The sequence below is a fragment of the Suncus etruscus genome, chromosome 4, assembly GCF_024139225.1.
Source record: "Suncus etruscus isolate mSunEtr1 chromosome 4, mSunEtr1.pri.cur, whole genome shotgun sequence".
Lineage (NCBI taxonomy): Eukaryota > Metazoa > Chordata > Mammalia > Eulipotyphla > Soricidae > Suncus > Suncus etruscus.
In genome coordinates, this window is record NC_064851.1 from 87,781,902 (window position 1) to 87,807,791 (window position 25,890).

General features: G+C 39.3%; 1 protein-coding gene and 1 non-coding gene across 2 annotated transcripts in view; one reads left to right on the top strand and one right to left on the bottom strand.

The window, feature by feature from the left end:
• DCBLD1 (discoidin, CUB and LCCL domain containing 1) overlaps window positions 1-25,890 on the top strand; it is an 80,677-nt gene that overhangs the window by 13,244 nt on the left and 41,543 nt on the right. The window contains exon 2 of the mRNA XM_049771357.1: window positions 10,831-11,043. Coding sequence (XP_049627314.1) covers window positions 10,831-11,043 — 213 coding nt within the window. The remainder of the gene's footprint in view (window positions 1-10,830; window positions 11,044-25,890) is intronic.
• LOC126007426 (U6 spliceosomal RNA) lies at window positions 5,436-5,537 on the bottom strand. Its single transcript, XR_007494999.1, has one exon. It is a non-coding gene; the product is annotated as a U6 spliceosomal RNA (small nuclear RNA).

Consider the following 25,890-nt stretch of genomic DNA (forward strand, 5'->3'; position numbering starts at 1 on the left):
AACTCTTCTAATCTGTATCATATAGCTGATGGTATAGTAGCTTTATATATTACAAAGAATAGTGGGTGAGTTTGATATTTAAGCATTTTTATTCATATCTACATATGCTTTTGATACTGTTTTAAAATTGAGATAGTTTTAGCACCTAAGAAATAGTTCAAAGGGCTAGAGCAAAGCATTCAAATAAGTATTTGAGCTTAATCCTGGTACTTCAAGTCCTCCTCCAACAACACTAGGAATGTTCTCTAGGTCTGGCACTGCTGAGAATCACAACCCCCCCCCCCACCTCCCGCATTAAAAGCCTTATAATGTGTACCTAACTCAGTGCTTCTCAATTATTTTCTGTCATGCCCCCCAGAAAGAAGGAAACATTTTTTGCGCCCCCCCACACGACTGTAAATAGTATCTTTATTTAAAAAAACTTTAACCTGCAAAACAAAAATATATAAAATAATTTGAGTTGATTTTTTAATCAGAGGTGATGTCTGGAGTAATGGCTACAGTGAGCATGTTTTGCAATGCATAGCTTTTTGAAGCAGGGTTTGAAGCAGGACACAGCAACTCTCAGCTCCAGAGACCTACAGAGACATAAACACGGGGCTTAGCTTGTTATGACAGTGTTTGCCGAGGTCAAATGCGCCCCCCCTTTATGGAACCTCGTGCCCCACTATTTGAGAACCACTGGTCTAACTTTACCTTTAAATCACATTCAACTATTTTTGTTTGTTTATTTTGGGTCCACACCTGGCAGTGCTCAGAACTACTCTTGACTTTGGACTCAGGGATCACTCCTAGAAGTGTCAGGTATTGAATAGGGTCAGCCATGTGCTTGTCCCTTATCCGCTATGACTATCTCTTTGGGAGGGTGTCCCAGTTCTTTTTTTTTTCTTAAATAATATCTTTATTTAAGCACCATATTTACAAACATGATTGTAGTTGAGTTCAGTCATAAAAAGAACACCCCCCTTCACCAGTGCAGCATTTCCATCACCAATATCCCCCTATTTCCTTTCTCCTCCCAACCTGTTGAAGACAAGCATTCTACTTCTCCCACTCATTGACATTGTTATGATTATTGTCAGTGTAGTTATTTCACTAACTGCCCTCACCACTCTTGTGGTGAGCTTCATATCATGAGCTAGTTTTTCCAGCCCTCATCTCTATTGTCTCTGGGCATTATTACAATGTCTTTTAGGGCCGGAGTGGTGGCACAGCAATAGGGTGTTTGACTTGCAAGTGACTGACTTAGGATGGATCATGTTTTGATGCCCCCCCCCACCTCCAGCATCCCATATGGTCCCCAAGCCAGGAGCGATTTCTGAGCACATAGCCAGGAGTAACCCCTGAGCACCACTGGATGTGGCCCAAATACCAAAAATAAAAAGCTTTCTTTTTCTTTTTTTTTTCTTTTTTTGGTTTTAGGGCCACACCTGGCAGTGCTCAGGGATTACTCCTGGCTGTCTGCTCAGAAATAGCTCCTGGCAGGCACCGGGGACCATATGGAACACCGGGATTTGAACCAACCACCTTTGGTCCTGGATCGGCTGCTTGCAAGGCAAACGCCGCTGTACTTTCTCTCCGAGCCCAGCTTTATTTTTTTTAAAATCCATAGATGAGTGAGACGATTCTGTGTGTGTGTGTGTGTGTGTGTGTGTGTGTGTGTGTAGCTTATTTCACTCAGCATAAGTTTCCATGTCCATCCATGTATAAGAAAATTTCATCTCTCCTAACGTCTGCATAATATTCCATTGTGCATATGTACCACAATTTCTTTAGCCATTCATCTATTGAAGGACATCTTGGTTGTTTCCAGATCTGCCTATTGTAAATAGCGCTGCATGAATATAGACATTAAGAAGGGATTTTTGTATTGTATTTTTGTTTTTCTAGAGCGTATCCCTAAGAGTGGTATAGCTGGATCATATGAGAGCTCAAGTTTTTGAGGAATTTCCACACTGTTTCTATAAAGGCTGGACTAGATGTATTCCCACCAGCAGTGAATGAGAGCTCCTTTCTCTCCACATTCCCACCAGCACTGATTGTTCTTGTTCTTTGTGATGTGTTCCATTCTCTGTGGCATGAGATGGTACCTCATTGTTGTTTTGATTTGCATCTTCCTGATGATTAGTGATGTGGAGCATGTTTTCATGTGCCGTTTAGCCATTTGTATTTCTTCTTTGAGAAATTGTTCATTTCTTCTCCCCATTTTTTGATGGGGTTAAATGTTTTAATCTTGTTAAGTTTTGTCAGTACCTTGTATATCTTAGATATTATCCCCTTTATCTGATGAGTAATGTGTAAATAGTTTCTCCCATTCTGTGGGTGGCCTTTGTATTCTAGTCACTATTTTCTTTGAGATGCAGAAACTTCTTAGTTTAATGTAGTCCCATCTGTTTATCTCTGATTTCACTTGTTAGACAGTGTTGTTTCCTCCTTGAAGATGTATTTAGTGGTTTATAACAGCTCAATTAGAAATATTTAAAGTTAATTAAAAATATTGGACTGGGACCGGAGAGATAGCACAGTGGTAGGGTGTTTGCCTTGCATGCGGCCTATACAGGGCTGACCCTGGTTTGATTCCCAGCATCTCATAGGTCCCCCGAGCCTGCCAGGAGCTATTTCTGAGCACAGAGCCAGAAGTAACCCCTGAGTGCTGCCGGGTGTGACCCTCCCCCAAAATGGGAAGATTTGGTTTGTTTTGGGGGTCACACTCAGCAATATTCAGGGATTACTTCTGTCTTTGCACTCAGGGATCACTCCTAGTGGGTTTGGGTGACTATGGGGTGCTGGGAATTAAACCAAACCCAGGTCTGTACTATGCAAGGCAAACCATACTCACTGTACTATTTCTCTGACCCTAAAAAACTGTTGATGAGTAATTGTAGCCTTTTCCAACATGCAATTTTATGCAGTTTTGTTTTAAATTGCCTATCTCACAAATCAGCTGTGAAACCTGACAAATACCAGGATGTAAATCTGTCTTGGGACTTCTTTTTAAATAGTCTGTAGAGGAGCTTTCAGACTAAAGAGAGATACAAATAATACATGGTTTACTCATCATGTCCTTTAGCTATTAAATTACAGTTCAAAGAAAGAAAAATATAAACATTGTGTGGTAGCCACTTTTGAAAAGGGAACAAAAAGGGGAGAAGCTTCCTCCTCCCTTCTCTTGCCAGGTTTTACCTTTGATGTTACATAAGTGTCAGTTTAATCTTGCTGTCACTGTGGGCTGTTCCATTACAGTGAGCTCAGTGGCCCACAGTCCTCCCACCACTGTATGGGACATTAAAATAAACCAAGATTACTTTTATTTTTTTTTTTATTTTGGTTTTTGGGCCACACCCGGCAGTGCTCAGGGGTTATTCCTGGCTGTCTGCTCAGAAATAGCTCCTGGCAGGCACGGGAGACCATATGGGACACCGGGATTCGAACCAACCACCTTTGGTCCTGGATCGGCTGCTTGCTAGGCAAACACCGCTGTGCTATCTCTCCGGGCCCTACTTTTATTTTTTTACCTTAAAAATTAACTTCTTCAGGGTAGAGCTTTATAGTACAGTGAGTAGGGTGGGTGCTTGCCTTGCATATGGCTGACCTTGGTTTGTTCTCCAACATCCCATATGGTTCCCCCCACCAGGAGTGATCCCCTAGCACAGAGCCAGGACTAAGTCCTGAGCTTCTTTGGGTATGATTTAAAATGTAAACAAAACAAAAATTGACTTTTAGGTAGGAGGATTAATACTTGCTTGTCTTTTAAGTGATTGGTCTCTGATTTCTGGCACTATATATGGTCCCCAGAGGACCCCAGAGCACAAAACCTGGAGTAAATCCTGAGCACTGCTGGGTGTGCCCAATACACCCCACCTCCATTGGCTTTTATTTCTTTTTTAAGTTTAATTTTTTTTTTTTTTTTTTGGTTTTTGGGTCACACCCGGCAGGGGTTACTCATGGCTCTATGCTCAGAAATCACTCCTGGCAGGCTCAGGGGACCATATGGGATGCCGGGATTCAAACCACTGACCTTCTGCATGAAAGGCAAATGCCTTACCTCCATGCTATCTCTCTGGCCCCTTAATTTTTATTTTTAATCTGATCGTCACTCCAGCTATATCAGCCATAGCATTCCTTAGCATGTTTCCTCACCCTTTTTGGCTGAATTATTCTAAAGCAAATCACAGAATGTCATCTTGTCATTTCAGTCAGTAGACATCCCGGAGGGTATAGGAAGATGTTGTTTTACTTAACCTTAATCTTATTATCATACCCAATGAATTGAATAATATTTCCCTAATATTATTTAATATTTCAGTTTATTTTTTGTAAAGAGTTGTGTTTGTTTCAGGTTTCAGGTTTCAACAAGATTCAGTAGATTGTTGTGCCATAAATTTTCTTTGATCTAAAATAAACATAGCCTGAGTATTATTAGTTTAGAGGACTAGGTGCTTGCTTTGCATACCAGAGGTTCAGTTTTGTGCCACCCCCTTCATGGTCCACCACACACTGCCAGTAGTGACTTCTGACTATGCAGCTGGATATAGTACAAAATCCACATGCAAAAGTAAAAGTAATGAAATTTAGGGGCCAGAGTGATAGCACAGCATTTGTGGGTTCAATTCTCGGAATCCCATATGGTCCCCTGAGCCTGCAGGGCAATTTCTGAGAGCAGAGCCAGGAGTAATCTCTGAGCACTGCTGAGTGTGGCTCAAAAACAAAGAAGGAAGGAAGGAAGGGAGGGAGGGAGGGAGAGAGAGGGAAAGGAGGGAGAGAGGATTTTTTTTATGCCTCGGAAGGAAGGGAGGGAGGGAGGATTTTTTTATGCCTTTGTACAATTTATTGCTGAAGATTACAGTCAATAATGCCTAGAATGTTATATCCTGCGTTTGGCTAATGTTGTATATGAAGACAGTAAACTTGTGCCTGCACTCTCTGTACTTGACCTAAAGACTGGAAGTTAAACCTAAAGGCTTTACAAGATTTATGTTTAGTGGTGCATTTTAGCACATTTTATTCTACTAAAATCCCAGAATATTTGATTACATTATTGATCATCTTCTTGAACTGCAGGAGTGATTTTATATGCTGGCATGTCTGATTCTTCCATTTTTATATTCCTCTACTCAATGGTTTTCCATCTGGGTTGGATCAGTATGGAGTCAGTTCATCTTATTAGACAGGAAATGTTTTTGATGGAAGAATGTTGTGAAAGGATAGATAATAGTAGCAATCTGGGAGTTTTTGCAAGATAAAAGACTCACAAAATCTAGGAGGCTGAAGCAAAAGTAGAACCGGATTAGGTAAGTTTAAGCAAAGTCCTTTCTGGGCCTCCTTTAGAATCAACATACAGGAAATTTGTGTTCCAGAGTTTACAAGGATAAATAAATCTTGGAATAAATATGGTCTCTTTTACAGCTTGTTGTTCCATACAAATATATATTTTTTTTAATATGGAACGCTTCACGAATTTGCGTGTCATCCTTGTGCAGGGGCCATGCTAATCTTCTCTGTTTCAATTTTAGTATATGTGCTGCTGAAGTGAACACCTGTACAAATATTTTCAATGCAAATGCATTTAAATATTTAATTTTTAAATAATTGAAAGAAATATAAATTATGGATAGTAAAGTTTAAGTAGAATAAAAGTTATGAAATGGATTTCATCTTTTCTCTCCACCAGCCAAATTTATGCAGCCACACAGATTCAATTTCTTTTGAACTTTTCATTCAGAAATCATTATAGATCACAAGCAGCTGTAAATAATAATGTAAATAGAGGTTGTGTATCCTTCATCTGGTTTTCCCAAGGTTTCGAAAATGTCTTTAGTATAATATCACAATCAGGATACTGGCATTGTCATTGCACGATATGCAATTCTATCTGATTGTTTTCAAATAACTGTCTTCTTTCTGTCAGCTTTTCTTATTAGATTTAGAATTAAGCTACCAGAGTGAAGCCCTGGAAATAGTGCTTCTCTATTGTTCGTTGTATACACCTAAGCCAAGCCTTTGGTATGTTCTTATCCTGCAGTTTTTTTTTTTCCCTTTGGCATATTTTTTTGTCTTTTATTCCCCTCACAGCATTATTGAGGTATAACTTGTATATTTTTTGTTAAGTTTAAGCTTGCAATGCATTTCTTTGATACACCTTTCTTTGTTTTTTGTTTTTTGGGGAGGGGGCACACCTGGTGACGCTCAGGGGTTACTCTTGGCTATGCATTCAGAAATCGCTCCTGGCTTAGGGGACCATAAGGGATGCTGGGGATCGAATAGAGATCCTTCCTGGATCAGCCGCGTGAAAGGCAAATGCCCTACCCCTTCGCTATCACAATCGTTCAGGCCCTTCTTTGGTACAAGTAAGGATTAACTAACGTTACTCCATTGCCACATACAATTAATTTCTGTGTTGAGAACAGTTACAACTACAAACTCTTGTCACAGCTTTCACCTTGCCATTATAATATTGTTAATTTAGGGTTTATTTTCAGTTACAAAATTGTTATTGATTGAGTTTTCAGTCATACAGTGTACAGCACCCTTCACCAGTGCACATTTCCCATCACCAACATCCCCAGTTTCCCTCCCCATCCCCCCTTGCCTGCCTGTGTGGAAGACATTTCTTTTTCTTTTTCATTTTTTTTTCTGGTGGGGTTGGGCCACACCCAGCAGCACTCTGGAGTAACCCCTGAGCTCTCAGAAATCACTCCTGGCAGGATCCAGGGACCATAGGAGGTGCTGGGGATTGAACCTGAGTTGATCCTGGGTTTCTTTGTACAAGGCAAATGCCCTACCCCCTGTGCTCTCCTCTCCCTCTCTCCCTGCCTCCCTCACCTGTCCCTCTCTCTCCCTCTCCCTTTTTTTTTCCTTTTAGAGACTGTAGTTTGCAGTATTGTTACTAAATGGGTATCATGCATATCAATTTCTCTCCTTTCAGCCTCAATTCTTGTCCAGAGTGATCAATTCATACTATTATTGTCTTTGTGGTGCATTACTGCCCTAATTGCACTCCCTTCCTACTTGTGGCATGCTTTCTACCATGGACTGGTCTTCCTGGACCTTGTCTCTATTGTCCTGGATATAATTACCATATTATATTTTTTATATCCCATAAATGTATGTGATTATTCTATGTCTGTCTCTCTCCCTCTGACTCATTTTTCTCAGCATACTTCTCTCAATATCAATCCATGTATAAGCAAATTTCATGACTTTATTGTTCCCAACAGCTGCATAGTATGGAATAAGTACATTAATATTTTTCATATGTCTCCTGCCATATGCAAAAGTGAAATTCAAGTTCGATGATAGTTTGCATTTTAATAAACAAAGATTCAACAATTCTGACTCTAGTACAGAACAATGTGTTACTGTTTCTGTTAATGGAAAAGGAAAGCATTTCCAAAAAGATTTACATATACCACACAAAGTACCAATGGGAGTATTTGGAGACCTAAACTTGCTCATATTTTGCCCATGTTACTGGGTGAAAAGCTTTCGGAAAAAAATTATAATTTGGGGGTTGAATAAAAATGACATCCTGGGATTTTTCTTTGTTATGTCATGTAAACAAAATTTAGAATACCCTGTGTAGGTTGACTTATGTATAATCTTTCTTCATGTTTAGCTGTGTTTTCTCAAAAAAGGGTTTGCTTTTCTATCCAATTAAAGCAGCATTTCATAGTTTTGAGAAAAAAGGTATTCAAGTACTTGACCAGATTTCTTGGTGACTTAACAGGGTTTAGTTATGCCAGGGTGGAACTATAGTTCAGGGGATTTGCCTTGCATGCAGCTGACCCCATGTCCCACTTTTGGTCCTCTAAGCACCATCAGAAGTGGTTACTATGCAGAGACAAGAGTGGTCCTTAATCACCACCAGGAATTCCCCCTAAGTGCTGAGCCAGACTAAACCCTGAGAACCATCATATATGCTCTGGCAAAAAAGGGATTAGTTATATATTAATTACATACATAATCATTTATAGACTAGTTCCTTTGGGATTACTTTTTCAGGGTGCTCAAATCATTGCCTACAATGAGGCAAGTCATGGAAATGAATAACAAAGACAGGACCCTGTACCTTTTAGAGGGCAGCCATCAGACTTCTAGGATAGTAAGAATCTCTCATTCAAGGTTTCCAGGGCTTCCTATTTTCAAGAGAAGTTGTCAATTGGATTTCTTTGTAATTTTCTTTAAAGGCAGGTATAGAGTTCAAATTTTAAGTTACATTGTTGTGCTATATGCTTCTACATAATGATTCTAATATCATTTTTCCATTAACAACTTTGGTTTTACCTTCTAGAGAAACCAAGGAATAGATTACCAAACTTAACTAGACTGAAATAAAAATTTTGTCCCCAACACCTGCTTGCTAAATCTGGGTGTCTTTTTCTATTTAGAATACCTTCAGTATTCCAGTCATTTCCAGACTCAAAATCTCAGAGTTGGTTCTATTTTTCCCATTTCCTCTGTCTTATTTACTATTGCTAACACTAGTGTTTGCTTGTGAATTTCCTGCTGATTTCCAGTCCTAATAATGCAAATTTCCCACTGATATCTGTTCCTAGTCTTGACACTTCCCTTCTGATTCAGATTTTCATGGCATTGTAGATCCTGAGTTTTGTCCAAATACACTATCTTCCTTCTCAAAAAAAAAATGCCTTTGGATTCCTGTTGTCCATTATCTACATTCCATTATTTCTTTTGCACACAACTCTAGGTTTTATAATAATTTATCATAGCTTTCTAATCTAAATTTCACCCTAGTATTCTCTAACTCACTGCTTCTCCTCCTTTAATCTAGTGGGAGTTACTGGATAATGCCCAGGTTCCTTCTAACTAATTTTGTCTTTTGTGCTGAGATGGGGTGGATTCTGGAGTTCTCTTCAGTCAAGTGTGTGTGTGTGTGTGTGTGTGTGTGTGTGTGTGTGTGTGTGTGTGTGTGTGTAAGATAGACATACAGGCAAGTTGTCCTTTGTCTGCAACTCTTAGGGAAAGAAAGAAGTTGACAAATAAAAGAGTCCAAGTAAATCTGCTAGCTAGGGATGAGTGTGGAACAAAAAGGCTTCTTTGGACTTTAGGTTTTCAGTATCTTTTTTTTTTTGGGGGGGGGGTCACACCCGGCAGCGCTCAGGGGTTACTTCTGGCTCTATGCTCAGAAATTGCTCCTGGCTGGCTCGGGGGACCATATGGGATGCTGGGATTCGAACCACGTCCTTCTGCATGCAAGGCAAAGGCCTTACCTCCATGCTATCTCTCTGGCCCAGGTTTTCAGTATCTTAAGTTAGAGTTCCTCAATGAGACTCTTTTACTAGCAGTTCCTTCAGCAGAGAATTTTGGCTTCCTTCCTTACTTAGGGCAAGACATTCTTGCTATGCTTGCTAAGCTATTTTAACCACATACATTTTGTGGCCTAGACACAGACTTAAACACCCCCCCCCCTTTTTGTGAGTCCACTCGTTGTGCAAGCCAGTATATTTGTGTGATTAACATGGTCACTTTAATCCATTGAAGCCACTTGTTAGTCAGTTGATGACTTTCCCTATTTAGAAAAGTCTTTTGTTATAACAAGGGTTTGATAATACACTGAAATAGAATCACTCAGCAGTTACTTTAAGCTTCTAATATAACACATTACACCGTGGCTGCCTCCCATTTGATGCTGAGTTCTGTGAAGTAGCTATTGTTATTTTTTTATGTGTTTCCAGTAGCACTCTCTTAGCTATGTGGCAAGCTTTCAATGCTGTGGATTCTTGGATGTTCTCTAATGATCTGGCCTGAGTCTTTCAGGAATCATCAAATCTGTGACTGCCATTAACAGAAATGAATGTTAAAAGATTGTTTGTTTTCAGTTGAATGGCATGCTCTTAAAGTCCTCTTAGATTCTTTTACCTTTTGAATATACTATCTCATTAGATCAGTACAACAAACCTCTGAAGTGATTTTATTTTACTGCAAATCATGCTCTTTTGGGGAAGGAGAAGCAGTAATTTAGAGCATACTGGGGGGGAATATAGATTAGAAAGCTGTAATAAATTTATTATGAAAGCTGTAATAAATTTATTATGAAACCTAAGAGTTGTATGCAAAAGATGCTATGGAATGTAGATGGTGGACAATAGGGACCCAAAGACACTTTTGAAAAGGGAGATAGTATATTTGGATAAAGCTCAGGTATAGTGCCATGAGAGCTGAATCAGATATGAATTTTTAAATTCATTATTTAAGAGATGGTATTAGGCTTAATAATAATTCATTTCTTGGTGATAGCACAGTGGGGAGGACATATGCCTTAAATGTAGCCAACCTGGTTTTGATCCCTAGCATCCCATATAGTCCTCAGAGTCTGGCAGGAGTAATTTCTAGGTGCAGATTCAGGATTAGCCCCTGATAGTGATAGATGTAGCTCGAAAGGAAGAAAGAAAAGAACAGAAAAGAAAGAAGAAAGAAGAAAGAAAGAAAGAAAGAAAGAAAAGAAGAAAAAAGAAAGAAAAGAAAGAAGAAAGAAAGAAAGAAAAAGAAAAAAGAAAGAAAGAAAGAAAGAAAGAAAGAAAGAAAGAAAGAAAGAAGAAGAAAGAAAGAAAAAAAAAGAAAGAAAGAAAGAAGAAGAAAGAGAGAGAGAGAAAGGAAGGAAGGAAGGAGGAAAGAAAAAGGAAGGTAGAGAAAGAAAGAAGGCAAAGAGAAAGGAAGGAAAGAAAGGAGAAAGGAAGGAAAGAGAAAGCATGAGAGAGGGAGGAAGGAAGGGAGAGAAAGAAAAAAGAATTCATTTTATATAATTTATTTCACTTATTTTCACATCAATAAATTTCAGTTATTTATTTCATCCTTTTCTTTCTTTGTCAGGTAATGGCTGTGGGCACATAGTGACCTATCAGGACAGTGGCACAATGACATCTAAAAATTACCCAAGGACTTACCCCAATCACACTGTTTGTGAAAAGACTATCACAGTACCGAAGGGGAAGCAGTTGATCCTGAGGTTGGGAGATTTGGATATTGAATCCCAGACCTGTGCTTCTGACTATCTTCTCTTCACCAGTTCTTCTAATCAGTATGGTAAGAAAAAAGATTTAGGCTTTTGTGAGTATGAAAACAAGACTTGAAAAACAAGTGGTGTGTTAAATGGCAACAGAGACTGGGTCACTGAGAAGGAAACTTGCTTATATTAAACTTTTCAGGTAGTTCACATGAATAGATTTGCTTTTTTTTTTTTGGGGGGGGGGGTTGGGTTTTGGGTTTTTGGGTCACACCCGGCAGTGCTCAGAGGTTACTCCTGGCTCTATGCTCAGAAATCGGCCCTGGCAAGCAAGGGGACCATATGGGATGCCGGGATTCGGACCACAGTCCTTCTGCATGAAAGGCAAGTGCTTTACCTCCATACTATCTCTCTGGCCCCTACATTTGCTTCTTGACAATAAAGACATCCAAGGAAATGTTTATGCTAGCTAGTGTGTATATCTCCAAAGCTTTGTCTGGAGATCTGTCTTACTGAGAAGAGAAGTGGAGATGTATGACACTTGGCTAAAGCATCCACTGTCCGTCCATTCATTCATTCATTCATGTGACAGGTATTTATTGAACTGTGATTCAAATACTTGGAAAGACTGGGTGACTTATAGCCATGAAGCTTTTCACCTTTTATGGAGTACACATTAGTGTGAAGAAGTAAAGGGAGAGTAGAAAACAAAGTAATAGTATAAGTGGGCCCAGAGAGATAGCACAGCGGTGTTTGCCTTGCAAGCAGCCGATCCAGGACCAAAGGTGGTTGGTTGAAATCCCAGTGTCCCATATGGTCCCCCGTGCCTGCCAGGGGCTATTTCTGAGCAGACAGCCAGGAGTAACCCCTGAGCAACGCCGGGTGTGGCCCAAAAACCAAAAAAAAAAAAAAATTTAATAGTATAAGAAAATAATCTGGGAGACTGTGAAAAAGAAAACTAAACACTAAAAAATAGAAGACATCCTAAGGTGATACACATGAATATGTTGGTGCTACTTCCATTGGAATGACCCAAAAAGCTAATTCAATAGGGGATGTTTGCACAAAGACCAAATGAAGTGAGGAACTCGACAGGCTCTGTGTGTATCGCTGCAGTCAGAGTTTTTTCTGGTAATGAAACATGTATAAGAAATCATTTTTGGGGGGCCAGAGAGATAGCATGGAGGTAGAGTTTGCCTTTCATCAGAAGGATGGTGGTTCGAATCCCGGCATCCCATTTGGTCCCCTGTGCCTGCCAGAGGCGATTTCTGAGCATAGAGCCAGGAGTAACCCCTGAGCGCTGCCAGGTGTGACCCAAAAACAAACAAAATTAAAAACAAAACAAAAAAATGTGTTTATCTGGGGCCAGAGAGATAGCATGGAGGTAAAGTGTTTGCCCTGCATGCAGAAGGTCAGTGGTTCAAATCCCGGCATCCCATATGGTCCCCCGAGCCTGCAGGGAGGGGGGGGGCGACGATTTCTGAGTGTAGAGCCAGGAGTAGCCCCTGAGCGCTGCCAGGTATGACCCAAAAAACAAAAAAAATAAAGTAAATAAATCATTTTTTGAAATTTCCAAAAATTTTTTTGAAATTAAGTTTGTGCTTTGGGGTACACTGCTAGCACGTCAGATTCATCGATCCTTGGATCTTGGATAGTAGTGATCCTATATCCCAGGCGAAAAAAAAGAACTTTTTTTTTTTCTGAATTTTTGTTTGTTTTTGGGCCACACCCGGTGACACTCAGGCGTTACTCCTGGCTGTGCGCTCAGAAATCGCTCCTGGATTGGGAAACCACATGGGACACTGGGGATCGAACCAAGGTCAGTCCTGGGTCAGCCGCATGCAGGACAAAGATCCTACCACTGCACTATGGCTCTGGCCCCTTTTTTTTTCTGATTCTTTTTTTTTTTTTTTTTTTTTTCGGTTTTTGGGTCACACTCGGCAGTGCTCAGGAGTTACTCCTGGCTCCATGCTCAGAAATCGCTCCTGGCAGGCTTGGGGGACCATATGGGATGATGGGATTCAAACCAATGACCTTCTGCATGAAAGGCAGACACCTTATCTCCATACTATCTCTCCGGCCCCTTTTTCTAAATTTTTTTATGCATATGACTCCAAACATCATACAGGCTTTTAGTAAAGTTCTATCAGCCTTCAGTAGCACAGTGTATTAAAATACCTGCATACAAACATATACACACACAAACATCTTCAGCCTTCAGTAGCACAGACAGTATTACACACACACACACACACACACACACACACACACACACACACACACATATATTCCAGGTGGCCTTTACCTTTGCACCGGAAGAAAAGAGCTTTTATCGCTTTGGGTACTACCTCCCAATAGGAAAGCCTTTCAGCAGTTCTGAGATTGCTCATATCTATATGCTCTTGGAGGAAAAAAAAAATCTTAGCTGTTTTTCCCAGGGAATATTATGGTTACTTATCAATGGCTAAATTACTCTTATCAGAGAAGGAGCAATTGAGTTCATACAATTAGTTGCAACTTTTGTTTGTTTTATTTTGGGTGGTACTGAGGCCTTAGTCAGTGGCTCTGCACTCAGAGATCACTCCTGGCAGACTTAGGGGACCATATCCAGTGCTGGAGATGGAACCCTAGTCAGCCAAGTGCAAGGCAAAAGCTCTACCATCTGTATTATTGCTCTAGTGCCTGGTTGCAATTTTTAAACTTATTTGGGAAAAATAAGAACCACAGGGACACTTTAGGGCCATGGGAACACATTGTTCATTAATTGCTGGTTAATTGTGTATCATTTTAGAAAGATTTTCTCCAGGGAGTCCTTCATTAGGTAATTTTGGTCAGATGTAGCAGTGAAATTCATTGAATGTAGTACAAAGTATGAGATAAAGTGTAGGGCTGGGGCCAGCTTTATTATGTTGGTCTCTGGGCAGAAAAATACATTCCCAGAACCTGAATGGTAAATTCTGATAGCCGTGCATAGGTATAGTCATCTGCTGCTTCTAGGCTCTTTGAAATCAGAAACCAAGGTGGGAAGAACTAGACATGGCTATTTTAGCCTAGAAGTTTAATCTATCATCTTTGGTACATTTTCACAAATGTTCAGAAAGTAGGAAAAGCATTGGGTTGACTTGATGATAGGAACTATGTGATCACTCTGATCATGGTTGATCTCAGGGCTCTATTTGTTTTGTTTTTTGGCGGGAGGTGGGTGGGTAGGGGGATTTGGGGCCACATTCAGCTGTATTGTATTGTACCTGGCTCTGCACTCAGGGATCACTCCTGATGGATTCAGGAGAGCATAAAGGATACAAGGGATTTAACATGGGTCACACTCATGCAAGGCAAGAGTCCTACCTACTGTACCATCCCTCTAGCCCTTGCTCTCTTTATATCTGGAATCTTGAAGTTCCAAGACTCAGACTCTTACATAGAACAAGTAATGATTTAAAATTCATTTATAGAAATAAATTCTTTTAAATTAATTTTTCTCTATATAATGTTGCAATGGTCTTTTTAAAAGTGGAATACATGTTCATTATAGAAATAAGTATTGTGAGTTTGCTAAATATACTTGGCTCTTCTATAGATTTTTTAAAATTTGGCTTTAGGAAAAAAATTTGGCTTTGGGGCCACATCCAATGATGCTCAGGGCTAACTACTGGCTCTGCACTTAGAAATTAATCCTGGCAGTGGTTGGGGAACTATATGGAAGCCTGGGATATAACCTAGGTTAGTCACATTGAAGGCAAGCATTCCACTATCTCTCCAGTCCTAGAAATTTTTCTTATATAGATTTTCCACCTTGCACAATGAAGATGAAGATCACTAACTCTTTACAAATGTGGAAACAAACACAATAAAATTTAAGAAACATGTTTGAGATGAAAAGCTAGTTATATGCTAAGAGGAAGATCATGTTTTGGTGACTCTTAAGACATCTGTCTCCAGATGTCTTCTCTCACCCATTCTTTTCACCCACATCAAACCACAGTGAGTCATCACCCTTCCCAGGTGGGTCTATTCAGCATTACATCATGCAGCAATTTTGTCAGAAAATAGCTATAGTTAATACTTTTGGTTGGAGATGTTATTCAATTAGAATGTTTAATAATACTCAGAATTTCTTTTTTGTGTGGTCATGCTAAGGTCATCTTTTATGCAAAGATAAACCAAGATTATATTTTTAAGAAAAACTATGTGGGGGGCTGAAAAGGTCATATAGCAGTCAAGGTGTTTGCCTTGTATGTAGCAACCGAGGTTTGATCTGTGGCATTCCCTATGATCCATGGTGCCTCGAACCCTACTAGGAACACAGTTCAGAACCAGGAGTAACCCTGAGTTCCATCAGGAATGACCAAAAAGAAACAGCCCCTCAAAAAAAAAGGAAAAAAGAAAAGTAGACAAAAAAGAAATTGGGGGGCGGAGAGATAGCATGGAGGTAGGGCATTTGCCTTGCATGAAGAAGAATGGTGGTTTGAATCTCGGTGTCCCATTGATTCTCCGAGCCTGCCAGGAGCGATTTCTGAGTGTGGATCTAGGAGTGGCTTCTGAGCACTGCTGGGTGTGACCCCCTCCAAAAAAAAGTTGGAATATTTCAGTTGGATTAGTAAAATTTTAAGTCATTTATCAGAGTGGTGGTGCAAGCTGTAGGGCGTTTGCCTTGCATGTGCTAACCTAGGACGGACCACGGTTCAATTCCCTGGCGTCCCATATGGTCCCCTAAGCCAGGAGCAATTTCTGATCACATAGGCAGGAGTAACCCCTGAGTGTCAGTGGGTGTGGCCCAAAAACAAAAACCCAAAAAATGTCATTTATTGGGGTCAAAGCTATAGTGTAGTGAGTAAGGTATTGCACCTGGGTTTGATTCCCAGGCACTCCATATAGCCCTGACACCCCATAGAGTCCCCTGATTCCTCCAGAGAGGTGGCACTAGAGGTAAGGTGTCTGCCTTGCAAGCGCTAGCTAAGGAAGGTCTGCAGTTCGATCCCATGTGTCCCATATGGTCCCCCCAAGCCAGGGACAATTTCTGAGCGCTTAGCCAGGAGTAACCCCTGAACATCAAATGAGTGTGGCTCTCTCAAAATAAACAAACAACAAAAAAAAGAGTAATTGATTCCAATGTATGTATTTATAAAAACAATTCTATGTAGTTTTCAGTAAATAAATAATTTTTTGAAAAAGGATTCTACAAGTCAGTGACTAGGAGCCTAATTAAAACATGCCATAACGACTTGGGATAGTAAGTAGCTGTTTGTTTAAAAGTATTCACATGGAAAATTGCTTATGAAATATTGTTATACAAAACAAATATACAGTAGTAATGCTATAACAATAAGAAACAAAGCAACTGCAATAAAAGTTTAAGTGTCTGTTCTTTTTTTTTTTTTTAATCATTTTCAATTATTTTTTGGGTCACAACCAGCAGTGCTTAAGGCTTGTTTCTTATTCTGCTCAGGGAGCACTCCAGGAAGTCCTTGGGGATTCATTGTGCAAGGCCAGTCCTTACCCACTGTATTCTCTCCAGTCCTAAAGCAGGACTTTAGAAGTATTCATTATTATTGTGTCTTCCCTCTACTTTCTATTTTTAAAATAGACATATATCTTATAATAATAAGATAATAATAATCAAAAATCCCTAAATTTGCTTTGAACAAAAACACTAAACTAAACTTACATTTGAAGAGTGTCCTGGTCAGTTTGTATTTCCCAGAGTGTAGATGTTTGCATAGAAAGAAGAGATGAAGCAAATGTGTTTTGTGGCTGAACTCTGGGAACAGGCATGACTATGGGCCTGAGCTATTGCACTTTCCTAAAAGGTGGTTTAGGGAGCCAGCAAAGCAAGGCGGGGAGAATGGGTGCAAGGGAAGCCTAGTGTTAGCTGAGTCCTAGGAAGCCACATATTATCCCCTTGGCTGCAGCTGAGCAAACTGCAAGGAGCAGAAAAGATATGTTTTAGAACTTGGAAAATTCCCATTCCCATCTTGGTACTAAGGAATGCATGTATCATTGAAACTGCTACATTGTTTTAGTTTTATTTTTTTCATTAGTCAACTAATGGCTAAAGGCCATTGCCAAGATGCTATAAGACTACACTAACATGGCTTTGAATAGAGTTAATGTTTTCAGAAAGAATAATGCTCTCTGGCATTAGTGTTTGCCAGCTCTGCCAAAAGTGCACATACTTGGAATGTGATTGCATTTACTGCCTTGAATATGCTGAGGTTGCATAGTTTCTTTGCAGTTCACTTTTAATGAGTCTCCCCAAGCCAACACTGTTTTTGCCTGATTATAATCTACATTTGTGGTGACAAAATACACTACAAACAGTGACAATTCTTTCCTGGTCTTCATGGTAATCAGACAAAATATTTTTAAACTAATTAATATTCAAAACCCGCTACAAAGTGAGTTTTTTCTTCTGTTGTATACTGTTTAATAGCTGGTATTTCAGGCTCAAGCATTTGCATGTGTACTTGTATATCAATGTCTGAATTAAGAAACTCTTTAAAAAACACCCTGGAAACCACCAGGAAACAACTACTGGTAAGTTGATAAACTATTTTCAACATTACTTTATAAAAGAAGATTTGCAAAGAAATAAAATAGCTTTTGAGAGTTATTTTATGCTAATATTTTTGTTTTGGTTTTGGGGCCACATTCAGCAGTGCCCCAGAATTATTTATGGCTCTGCACTCAAGAATCACTCCTGCTGTTGCTCAGGGGACCATATGGGAGGTTGAAATTATATCCAGGTCAGCTGCATGCAAGGCAAATATACTCTCTCTGGCCCTGTCAATTTAATTTTTAAAAAGAAAATAAAGGTTGTATACCAAATATATAAAGACATTCAAGATCATGTGAGCTAATATCCTGGCCAAAAACCAAAAACCCTTAAACATGAGAAGATCAGACGTTGCTTAAGAGATTAAATTTTTTGTTTTTGTTTTTGAGCCACACCCGGCATTGCTCAGGGGTTACTCCTGGCTGTTTGCTCAGAAACAGCTCCTGGCAGGCACGGGGGACCATATGGGACACCGGGATTCGAACCAACCACCTTTGGTCCTGGATCGGCTGCTTGCAAGGCAAACGCCGCTGTGCTATCTCTCCGGGCCCCAAGAGATTAATTTTTATTGGGTGTAAAGGAATACTGAGTTTTTAAGAAATCAAAGAAACTGAGGTGTCCATCAAAAGAAACAGTAAAAAAAAAAATAGAAACAGCAATTTTTCTTTTTCTAATTTAGAATCTCTCCAGGATCAGGCTATTTTTCAGCCTTTCTTATCTTTTAGACAGTTTCCATGTGTACTGACTATGGATTTTGTAAAATGCCTATTGATTTCAATTGTATTTAAATTGCATTGATTAAATTGTATGGTTTAATGTATTTTCATACTTCAATTCAGATTGTGCATTCTTGGCAAGCTTTCTAAGAGTGATGTTAACAAGTCTTGTTTGCAACAACTTTCAACTTAGAGATTTTGAGGTTATTTATGCCCCTCATAATCCTTCATGCCCACTCTAGTTAAGAACTAAATTGGTGTTGTTTTGTTTACTTTCCTTTTCAGTGTTTTTGTCATGACAGCAAACTTATTTTTACATTCAAACATAGATTCCTTAAGGTTATTTCAAGTATGTTCTCCAAATAGTTTTTTATTGTTCGAAGAGATAAATGTAATAGAACATTGTGTGATTGGTTGACTTTTAAATTTATATATCCTCCTTTATGCTGTTTATTATTTTTAATGTTTTTGTTAGTTGACATTATGGAATTACAGCTACTTAGCATTGCAGTTCTATATGTGTGTACTCACAGAAATATTCCTCACTTCATACCTTTTGTTCTTGCCCCCTTTTCCCTCTGGTAGCCAAGCAGAGCTATTTAGTCTGTTGGTTGATTAGTTAGTTTTTTTGTTTGAGCCATACTGGGCAGTACTCCAATGTCTCTCACTGATTTATTTCTTTTGGCATAATTAGCTCAAGATTGATTTTGTTCTAAAAGGCATCATTTCATCTTTGTGAATAAGATTATTTTCTATTGTATATATATACTATATATATTCCAATCATTATGATGGTCATCTAGGTGATTCTTTATTGGGAATAATGCTGCTATGGGCATCATGAGTACAAAAATTCTTTGAATTGGAGTGGGTTTTCAAACAAGGCACTAAGCGTAGGGGCCCAGGAATCACTTCTAGTGACACTCAGCCTCCAGATGATTCAATGTTGGGACTCAGCAGTGCAGTGCTCCTTATGACTAGAAGTCCTGAGGCTTTGAGGGTTCACTTGGCAGGGGATAGGAGTAGAACTAGGGATCAAACCTGGGTCACAAAAAGCAATCTTCTCAACCCTTGAATGGCTTACCCATTGAATAAATAAATACCTTAGTAAGATTTAGTTCTGGATTATGTGGAATGACACTTTAAGGATTTAAAATACCACTTTCCATAGAAGTTGTCTCAGTTTACACTCTCACCAGCAATGTGCTTATGTTCCTTTTCTTCCACATCCTCCCACACTTGTTGTTTCCAGTTCTTTGGTATACTTTTCTGTTTGGTTTTTTGTTTGTTTGGTTTTTTGTTTTGGGCTATACCCAGAGGCGCTCAGGGATTAGTCCTGGCTCTGCGCTCAGAGATCATTCCTGACTGACCATATGGATTCCGGGTATGGAACTCACATCTTTCCTGGGTCAGCCATGGACAAGTCAAATGCCTTACCACTGTGATACCACTCCGGCTTTTCTTTTGACGTACTTTATTGGGGGTGTTGGGTCACACCAGCATCTCTCAAGGGTTACTTACACCTGGCTCAGCACTCAGAAATCACTCTTGGCAGGCATGGGGAATCTAACCAGGGTCCCCCCTGGGTTGGTCACGAGCAAGGCAAACCTACCACTGTGCTATCTCTTTGGCCCTTCTTTTTGACATACTTTTAACATACCCTTCTCGTTGGTATAAGGTGCTACCTTGTATGGGTTTTGATTTATATTTCCCTAATAATGCCCTACCACTGTCCTATCCTCGGCACTTACCTTCAGTTCTTTTTTTTTTTTTTTTTTTTTTTTGGTTTTTCAGGCCACACTCGTTTGATGCTCAGGGGTTACTCCTGGCTAAGGGCTCAGAAATTGCCCATGGCTTGGGGGGACCATATGGGACGCCAGGGGATCGAGCCTCTGTCCTTCCTTGGCTAGCGCTTGTAAGGCAGGCACCTTACCTCTAGCACCACCTCAACCGCTCCACCTTCAGGTACCAGAATATTCCCCCAAACCAACCTGCTCTTTGCAGGCTCCCTTGTTTTGGCCTGCAAAGAAGCTGCCACCTCAGTTCTTGCTGATTTACTCTTGGAGGCCCCTTTTCTCCCACCTCTCTTCACTTTGGACTGTTATTCTCTACTGGATTTGGCTTTTGAGAAACTATAACTTTCTCTTGGGTTCTGAGTTCATATTGAAACCAGGTTATAGGGATAGTTTATCTTGTTATTTTTACTCCCATACACACCAGTAGTATCCTGTTGCATTGTCCCTTTTTGCATAGGCACATTAAAATGAGGGAAATCTTAAGCATAAAAAGTTTTTATCTATATGGATAAGAACTAAATTTTTATTGCAGGGGTCCTTTCACTCTAAACATGTGTCAGTGACTTTACCTAGGCTTCAGTTGATTGGTCATAGGCCATTCACCTCCTAAATCTTGGATCCCATCATTTGAAATGGCACAGTATTCTGCACCAGCACCAGGAATCAAACTTCTACTGGTGAAGTAATGCTGCCCTGGCATCATCTTGCTACAAGATGTGTTCATACAACACCCTGACAACTTGAAAACAGCAACAATTTGCTTTTGGGTTGGGTTTCCCTGCCTCGCCAGCTAACGGTGAGATAAATCACAAGAGACTTTGTGACAGTGTGACTTTGACATAGGATCTGTACAAAAACCAAGATCTCTAATGACAGAAGCCTGTCTGTGACAACTATGATTGAGGAGAACCTTTTCTGGAACCATGAAGACTTTGGGATTTGACAACTTAATATGCCTGGAGTCTATAGTTGGTCTTATCACAGGATTATTCATGAGTAGGAACACCCTGTTTTTAGGCCTAATGTTTGTTATTTTTATATTCCCCAACTTTTGCTGTGCCTATGCAAAAAACTGCCACCTTTTTTTTATCTTTTAGATTGGGGCTCTTGCCTTTTTCACAGAACCTTGGGACACAACTTATTCTGTTCTACCTCATATTTCTGCATTTTTCCGTGAAATTAAGGGGAAAAAAGAAAGGATGGGGCCAAGAGCCAAGTGGTCTCAGGTGAATTGGTGGAAATAAAAAAGGACAGAACTAAATATCTAAGTTAAAGTCAACAACAATGGAATCAATGGAATCATGGAACCCATGTGGTTTAGAGGCAGTTTTAAGTGCAGATTTTCTCTATAGAACCTTATGAGATGAGTAGAGAACATGTTTTTTCCTAAACCTGCTGCTATGCTTCGTTTTCTATTCATTTTCTTTGAGACTGCCAATCTATATATTTGTTTCAATTTTTTTAAAGCTAAACAAAACTTTAATCCATTCGCCAGCACTTGAAACTAACCTCTCAGGGTCTTCTCTCACAGAAGACAAACCCCACCCAAGGTCATAAGGCAATTTACCATATTTTCCGGCATATTTTCTGGCGTATAAGACAACAGGGTGTATAAGACAATTCTCTACTTTTCCTATTAAAATAGAGGGTTTGGGCTATATTCACCCTATAAGACTACCTCTCTTTTAATGCACACCAAATGGAAATTAAGAAACGTAAACAAAAAAGAGAAGAAACCTCAAAGGTTAACAATATATGTTTAAAACGTAAACAAAAAAGAGAAGAAACCTCAAAGGTTAACAATATATGTTTAATAAAACTAGTCTTTGGAGTACCAACAATCATTTTACATTTGTCATTTGTAGTGAGTGACTGTGATTTTTTTAATTGTGATCTACATTGAGAGCATGGAGAGGGAGCTCCTCTAAGAGCCGCTGGCTGGGGTGCAGTGATTAATAGGACAGTTACAGGGAGACAAAGTGCCTCCTCTGTGTCCCATAAAAGCTGAACAGAAGACTGAGCACCAGAAAGCCACATACCAGCAATTAAATCCGGTGGCTGGATGGGATGCAGATCTCGGTAACTCAGCTCCTCTGTGTGCCCTGAAAGATTAATCGGGACAAGCAGAGGACTGAGTGATGACATGTGGCAGCTGGATGGGATGCAGTGGTAAGAGAGGGATGGATCACTTGTCCCTGAAGCTGGAGTAAGTTCCAGTATGCCATATACCAGTGTACAGATGACTCCTAACTTTTAAGAAGTTTTTCATGGGTTAAAAAGTTGTCTTATATGCTGGAAAATATGGTATATTGGGAGGGGACATAGGGAGGTTTTAATTTCTGTTGATTTTTAAGAATTAGATTACCTTCTAGATTACCTTCCTATTGCTCTCTCCTGTTCTTTCTAGATAGGATACCTGGTATGGTCAGGTAGCTTGGGGTGGTAGTAATAGAAACTTGGACTTGAGAAAGAGAAGTCTAACTTGTCGTTTACAACATGTGGTTCTTACAAAATGGCATCCCTCCTTGTTCATAACCCAGGGCCTTATATTCCCTTCCCCTCTTACGGAACTGAGTCAAATCTTTGACTCTCCTTGAGGTTCCTCATCCCTATCCCTGCTTATGGGCACATACTGGGACCTCAGCAGAAGCACCTATGCATGCCTAAATAAAGCAGGTGAAGAAATTAATCATGCAAGGACCTACTAAGAGAATCATAAAAATAATGAACAGTGGCCTAACCAGTTACCTAGGTTGATTGTGTTTCTATTTCTATGGAAAGAGCCTCCTGATGTTGATTTCTTTGCCAGTCTCTGTTCTCCCCTAACCAGACAAGGCTATCTTAAGTATCATTGCTTGTTTTCTCTCAAACATTATTTTTCAGAAATTAAATAATGCATTCAAGGTTGTTTTTCCTTCCCCACATTTTGATATTCTTTTTTTCTTGTCTTTTCTTAAATATGCCATATAATTTCATTTCCCAGGACATTTGTTGAAGTTTTTCTTCCATGTGTGAATCTTTCTTCCTTCCCTGCTTTTCCTATCTTTTAATTATATATACACTCACCTGGTCTTACAGGTATTATTATACACATATTATTATACACACTCTATATATATACCCTCACACATACTCATCTGCACATTCTCAATATATATTCTTTCACATACATTGACACTCACACATTCTATGTCAGTTACACACATATGCACATATAGTCAAGGCCAGCCAAGTCCATTGTTACTTAAAGTAGAATCTTCCCTGATGTCCAGCAACTCCATGTGTGATCTCATGGTTTTTTTTCTAAGCCTTCAATAGAGCATGAATCTCAGGCTGAAATAAATTAGTGGTGGTGGTGGTGGTGGTGGTGGTGGTGGTGGTGGTGGTGGTGGTGGTGGTGGTGGTTGTTTTAGTTTTGGGGCAATACATAGTGGTGCTCAGGGATTACTCCTGGCTCTGTACTCAGGAATTACTCCTGCTGTTGCTCAGGGAACTATATGGGATCCCAGGAAACGAACTCAGATTGCCCACATGCAAAGCAAAGCCTATCTGGCCTCAAGAGACAACTAATTTTTCTCAGATTGAATTAAGTATGAATTAAGTATTGAATTAAGTATGCTTCAAGAGAAGCATTTTAGCTTCTCTACCAGATATAGAGTTCCCTTATTTTTTCACATTAGTATTTTCCACTACTTAGCACAAAGCCTTGCAATTACAAATACTCAAATCAATATTTAATGAATTTGACCATATGCCATGTAATTTTTGGCAAACATTTTAAAAACTGGATTTTTACAAGAGTAGAATACTGTCATTTACACTGTAAAAAGATTCATAGTAAGATTTATTTCTACAAATATTCTTATGTCTTTAAAGAATTTAAAGATTTAATTTACAAAAATTTTTAGGACTCTGCTTACTACATAGAAAAAAAATTGAACTAGGGCCCGGAGAGATAGCACAGCAGTGCTTGCCTTGCAAGCAGCCAATCCAGAACCTAAGGTGGTTGGTTCGAAACCCAGTGACCCATATGGTTCCCCATGCCTGCCAGGAGCTATTTCTGAGCAGACAGCCAGGAGTAACCCCTGAGCACCGCCGGGTGTGACCCAAAAACCAAAAAAAGAAAAAAAAAAAGAAAAAAATTGAACTAGTATAAAAGGTGTCTGGCATTGAGCAGTCATCTCTGTGCTGAACTCAGGGCTCAAAACTGAAGTTTTGAACTCATTTAACCTTCACAATAACCCAATAAGAGAGCAGCTATTATGAACATCAAAACTTATGGAAATTGTAACTCAGTCAAATAACTTGCTTACAATCACTTAACTAGATCTGGAATTCAAGTCTGGACATTTGACTTCAGAGGACATCAATCATTCTAATTCTATGTGACAAAAGCCATCTGATCCTGTGACTTGTGTGTAAAGACCAAAATTGTAGTTCTTGTTTGTCATTTTGGGGAAGAAATGGGAACTTCTCCAAGCCTCCCCATGGGGATATCTGAAAATAAAATGATAGAGAAATCATGTGAAACTGTCTATATACTAGTGTAAGTGTAAGGTTAAAGCTTCTTACTCAAGATTAAGGCAGTATCATGATCAATGATAGAAAGAAACTAATTTACTAGAGGCTCCTTTTGTAATCATAATGAGTTCAGTGAGTTTTGTTCTATTAGATGACTTGCACTGTAGAGAAACCAGGAAGCAGGAGAATTGTTCTCTTACATTTCCTGTATTTCTACTTCCACCCCCCAATATTTTTATAACCATTGTCAGTGACTTAGAAGTAAAGGGGTGTGAAGCCAACTCTTATTATTTATATTGTACTAAGAACAAGAGAAATGAGAAAAGTAGGAAATAATACAAAGCATTTTGACTTATATTGCAACATGATTTCTGTGATAATGTTAAAATGACATACATTTGACATCCAATAAGAATAAGGTCTAAATCATTAAGCCTTGTTTATTGTTTTTTAAAATCCCAGATAGAGAAAAACAAAATTGGCAGACTTGTGTGGTTTATTTCTCACAAACATTATAGAGAATGCGAAATTCCTAATGACTTCTAAAGATAAGTCTTTGGGGGCTGAAGAGGCACACATGTTTTGCATGTAGGAGATCCAGTTTGATTCCTAGCTCCACATCTCTGAGCATCATCAGAGTGACACGCATCCCTATCCCACACACATAGCACAGCACATGAAGAGTAGGCCAGATGTGGCCCCCAAATTAGAAGGATAAAGACATCATTGAAGACATTTCCAGTATGTGAAGTTACTTTGTAAATCAAATAATTGAGAAGTATTTTTTCTTTCTGTGGTTGGGGCCATAAGAAATAACTTGAAGAAAGATCATATTTTGTTTTCTTGGGTTTTTTTTATGCCAATTAGAATTCTAAAAGAAGTATAAACTTACAAAGGTTGTATCAGCAAGAGTGTTTCACTCTGGATATTTTATTTACTAAACATAAGCATCAAAGAGAAGAAGCTTCAAAGAGTAAAAGCCTCATCCTGCTTACCCCCTACTACTTATAGGGAAGTACATTGTCATTTAGTCAGTAATTGGCTTGTTTTGTGGGAAGAGAAGTAATGGCCTAGGTTTTATTTGTGATCGACAATATTAAGACACTTCTTAACTCGGGTCCCATAGCCCCAAGCCCCTTACCTTTGTCTAGGAATCTGCTTGGTTCATTTATCAACTGCCACTGTTTTTTGTCTGGAAACCAGAGGAGAACTCTCCAGGGATACCACTTACATTCTTACGTGACTATGGTTTTAAAGTCACAGTCCAGGAATATCCTTTTTTATGTTAATTTTTCTCTTTTCAAAGAAAATGGCCCTGAAAATTCTGTCATTGTACAC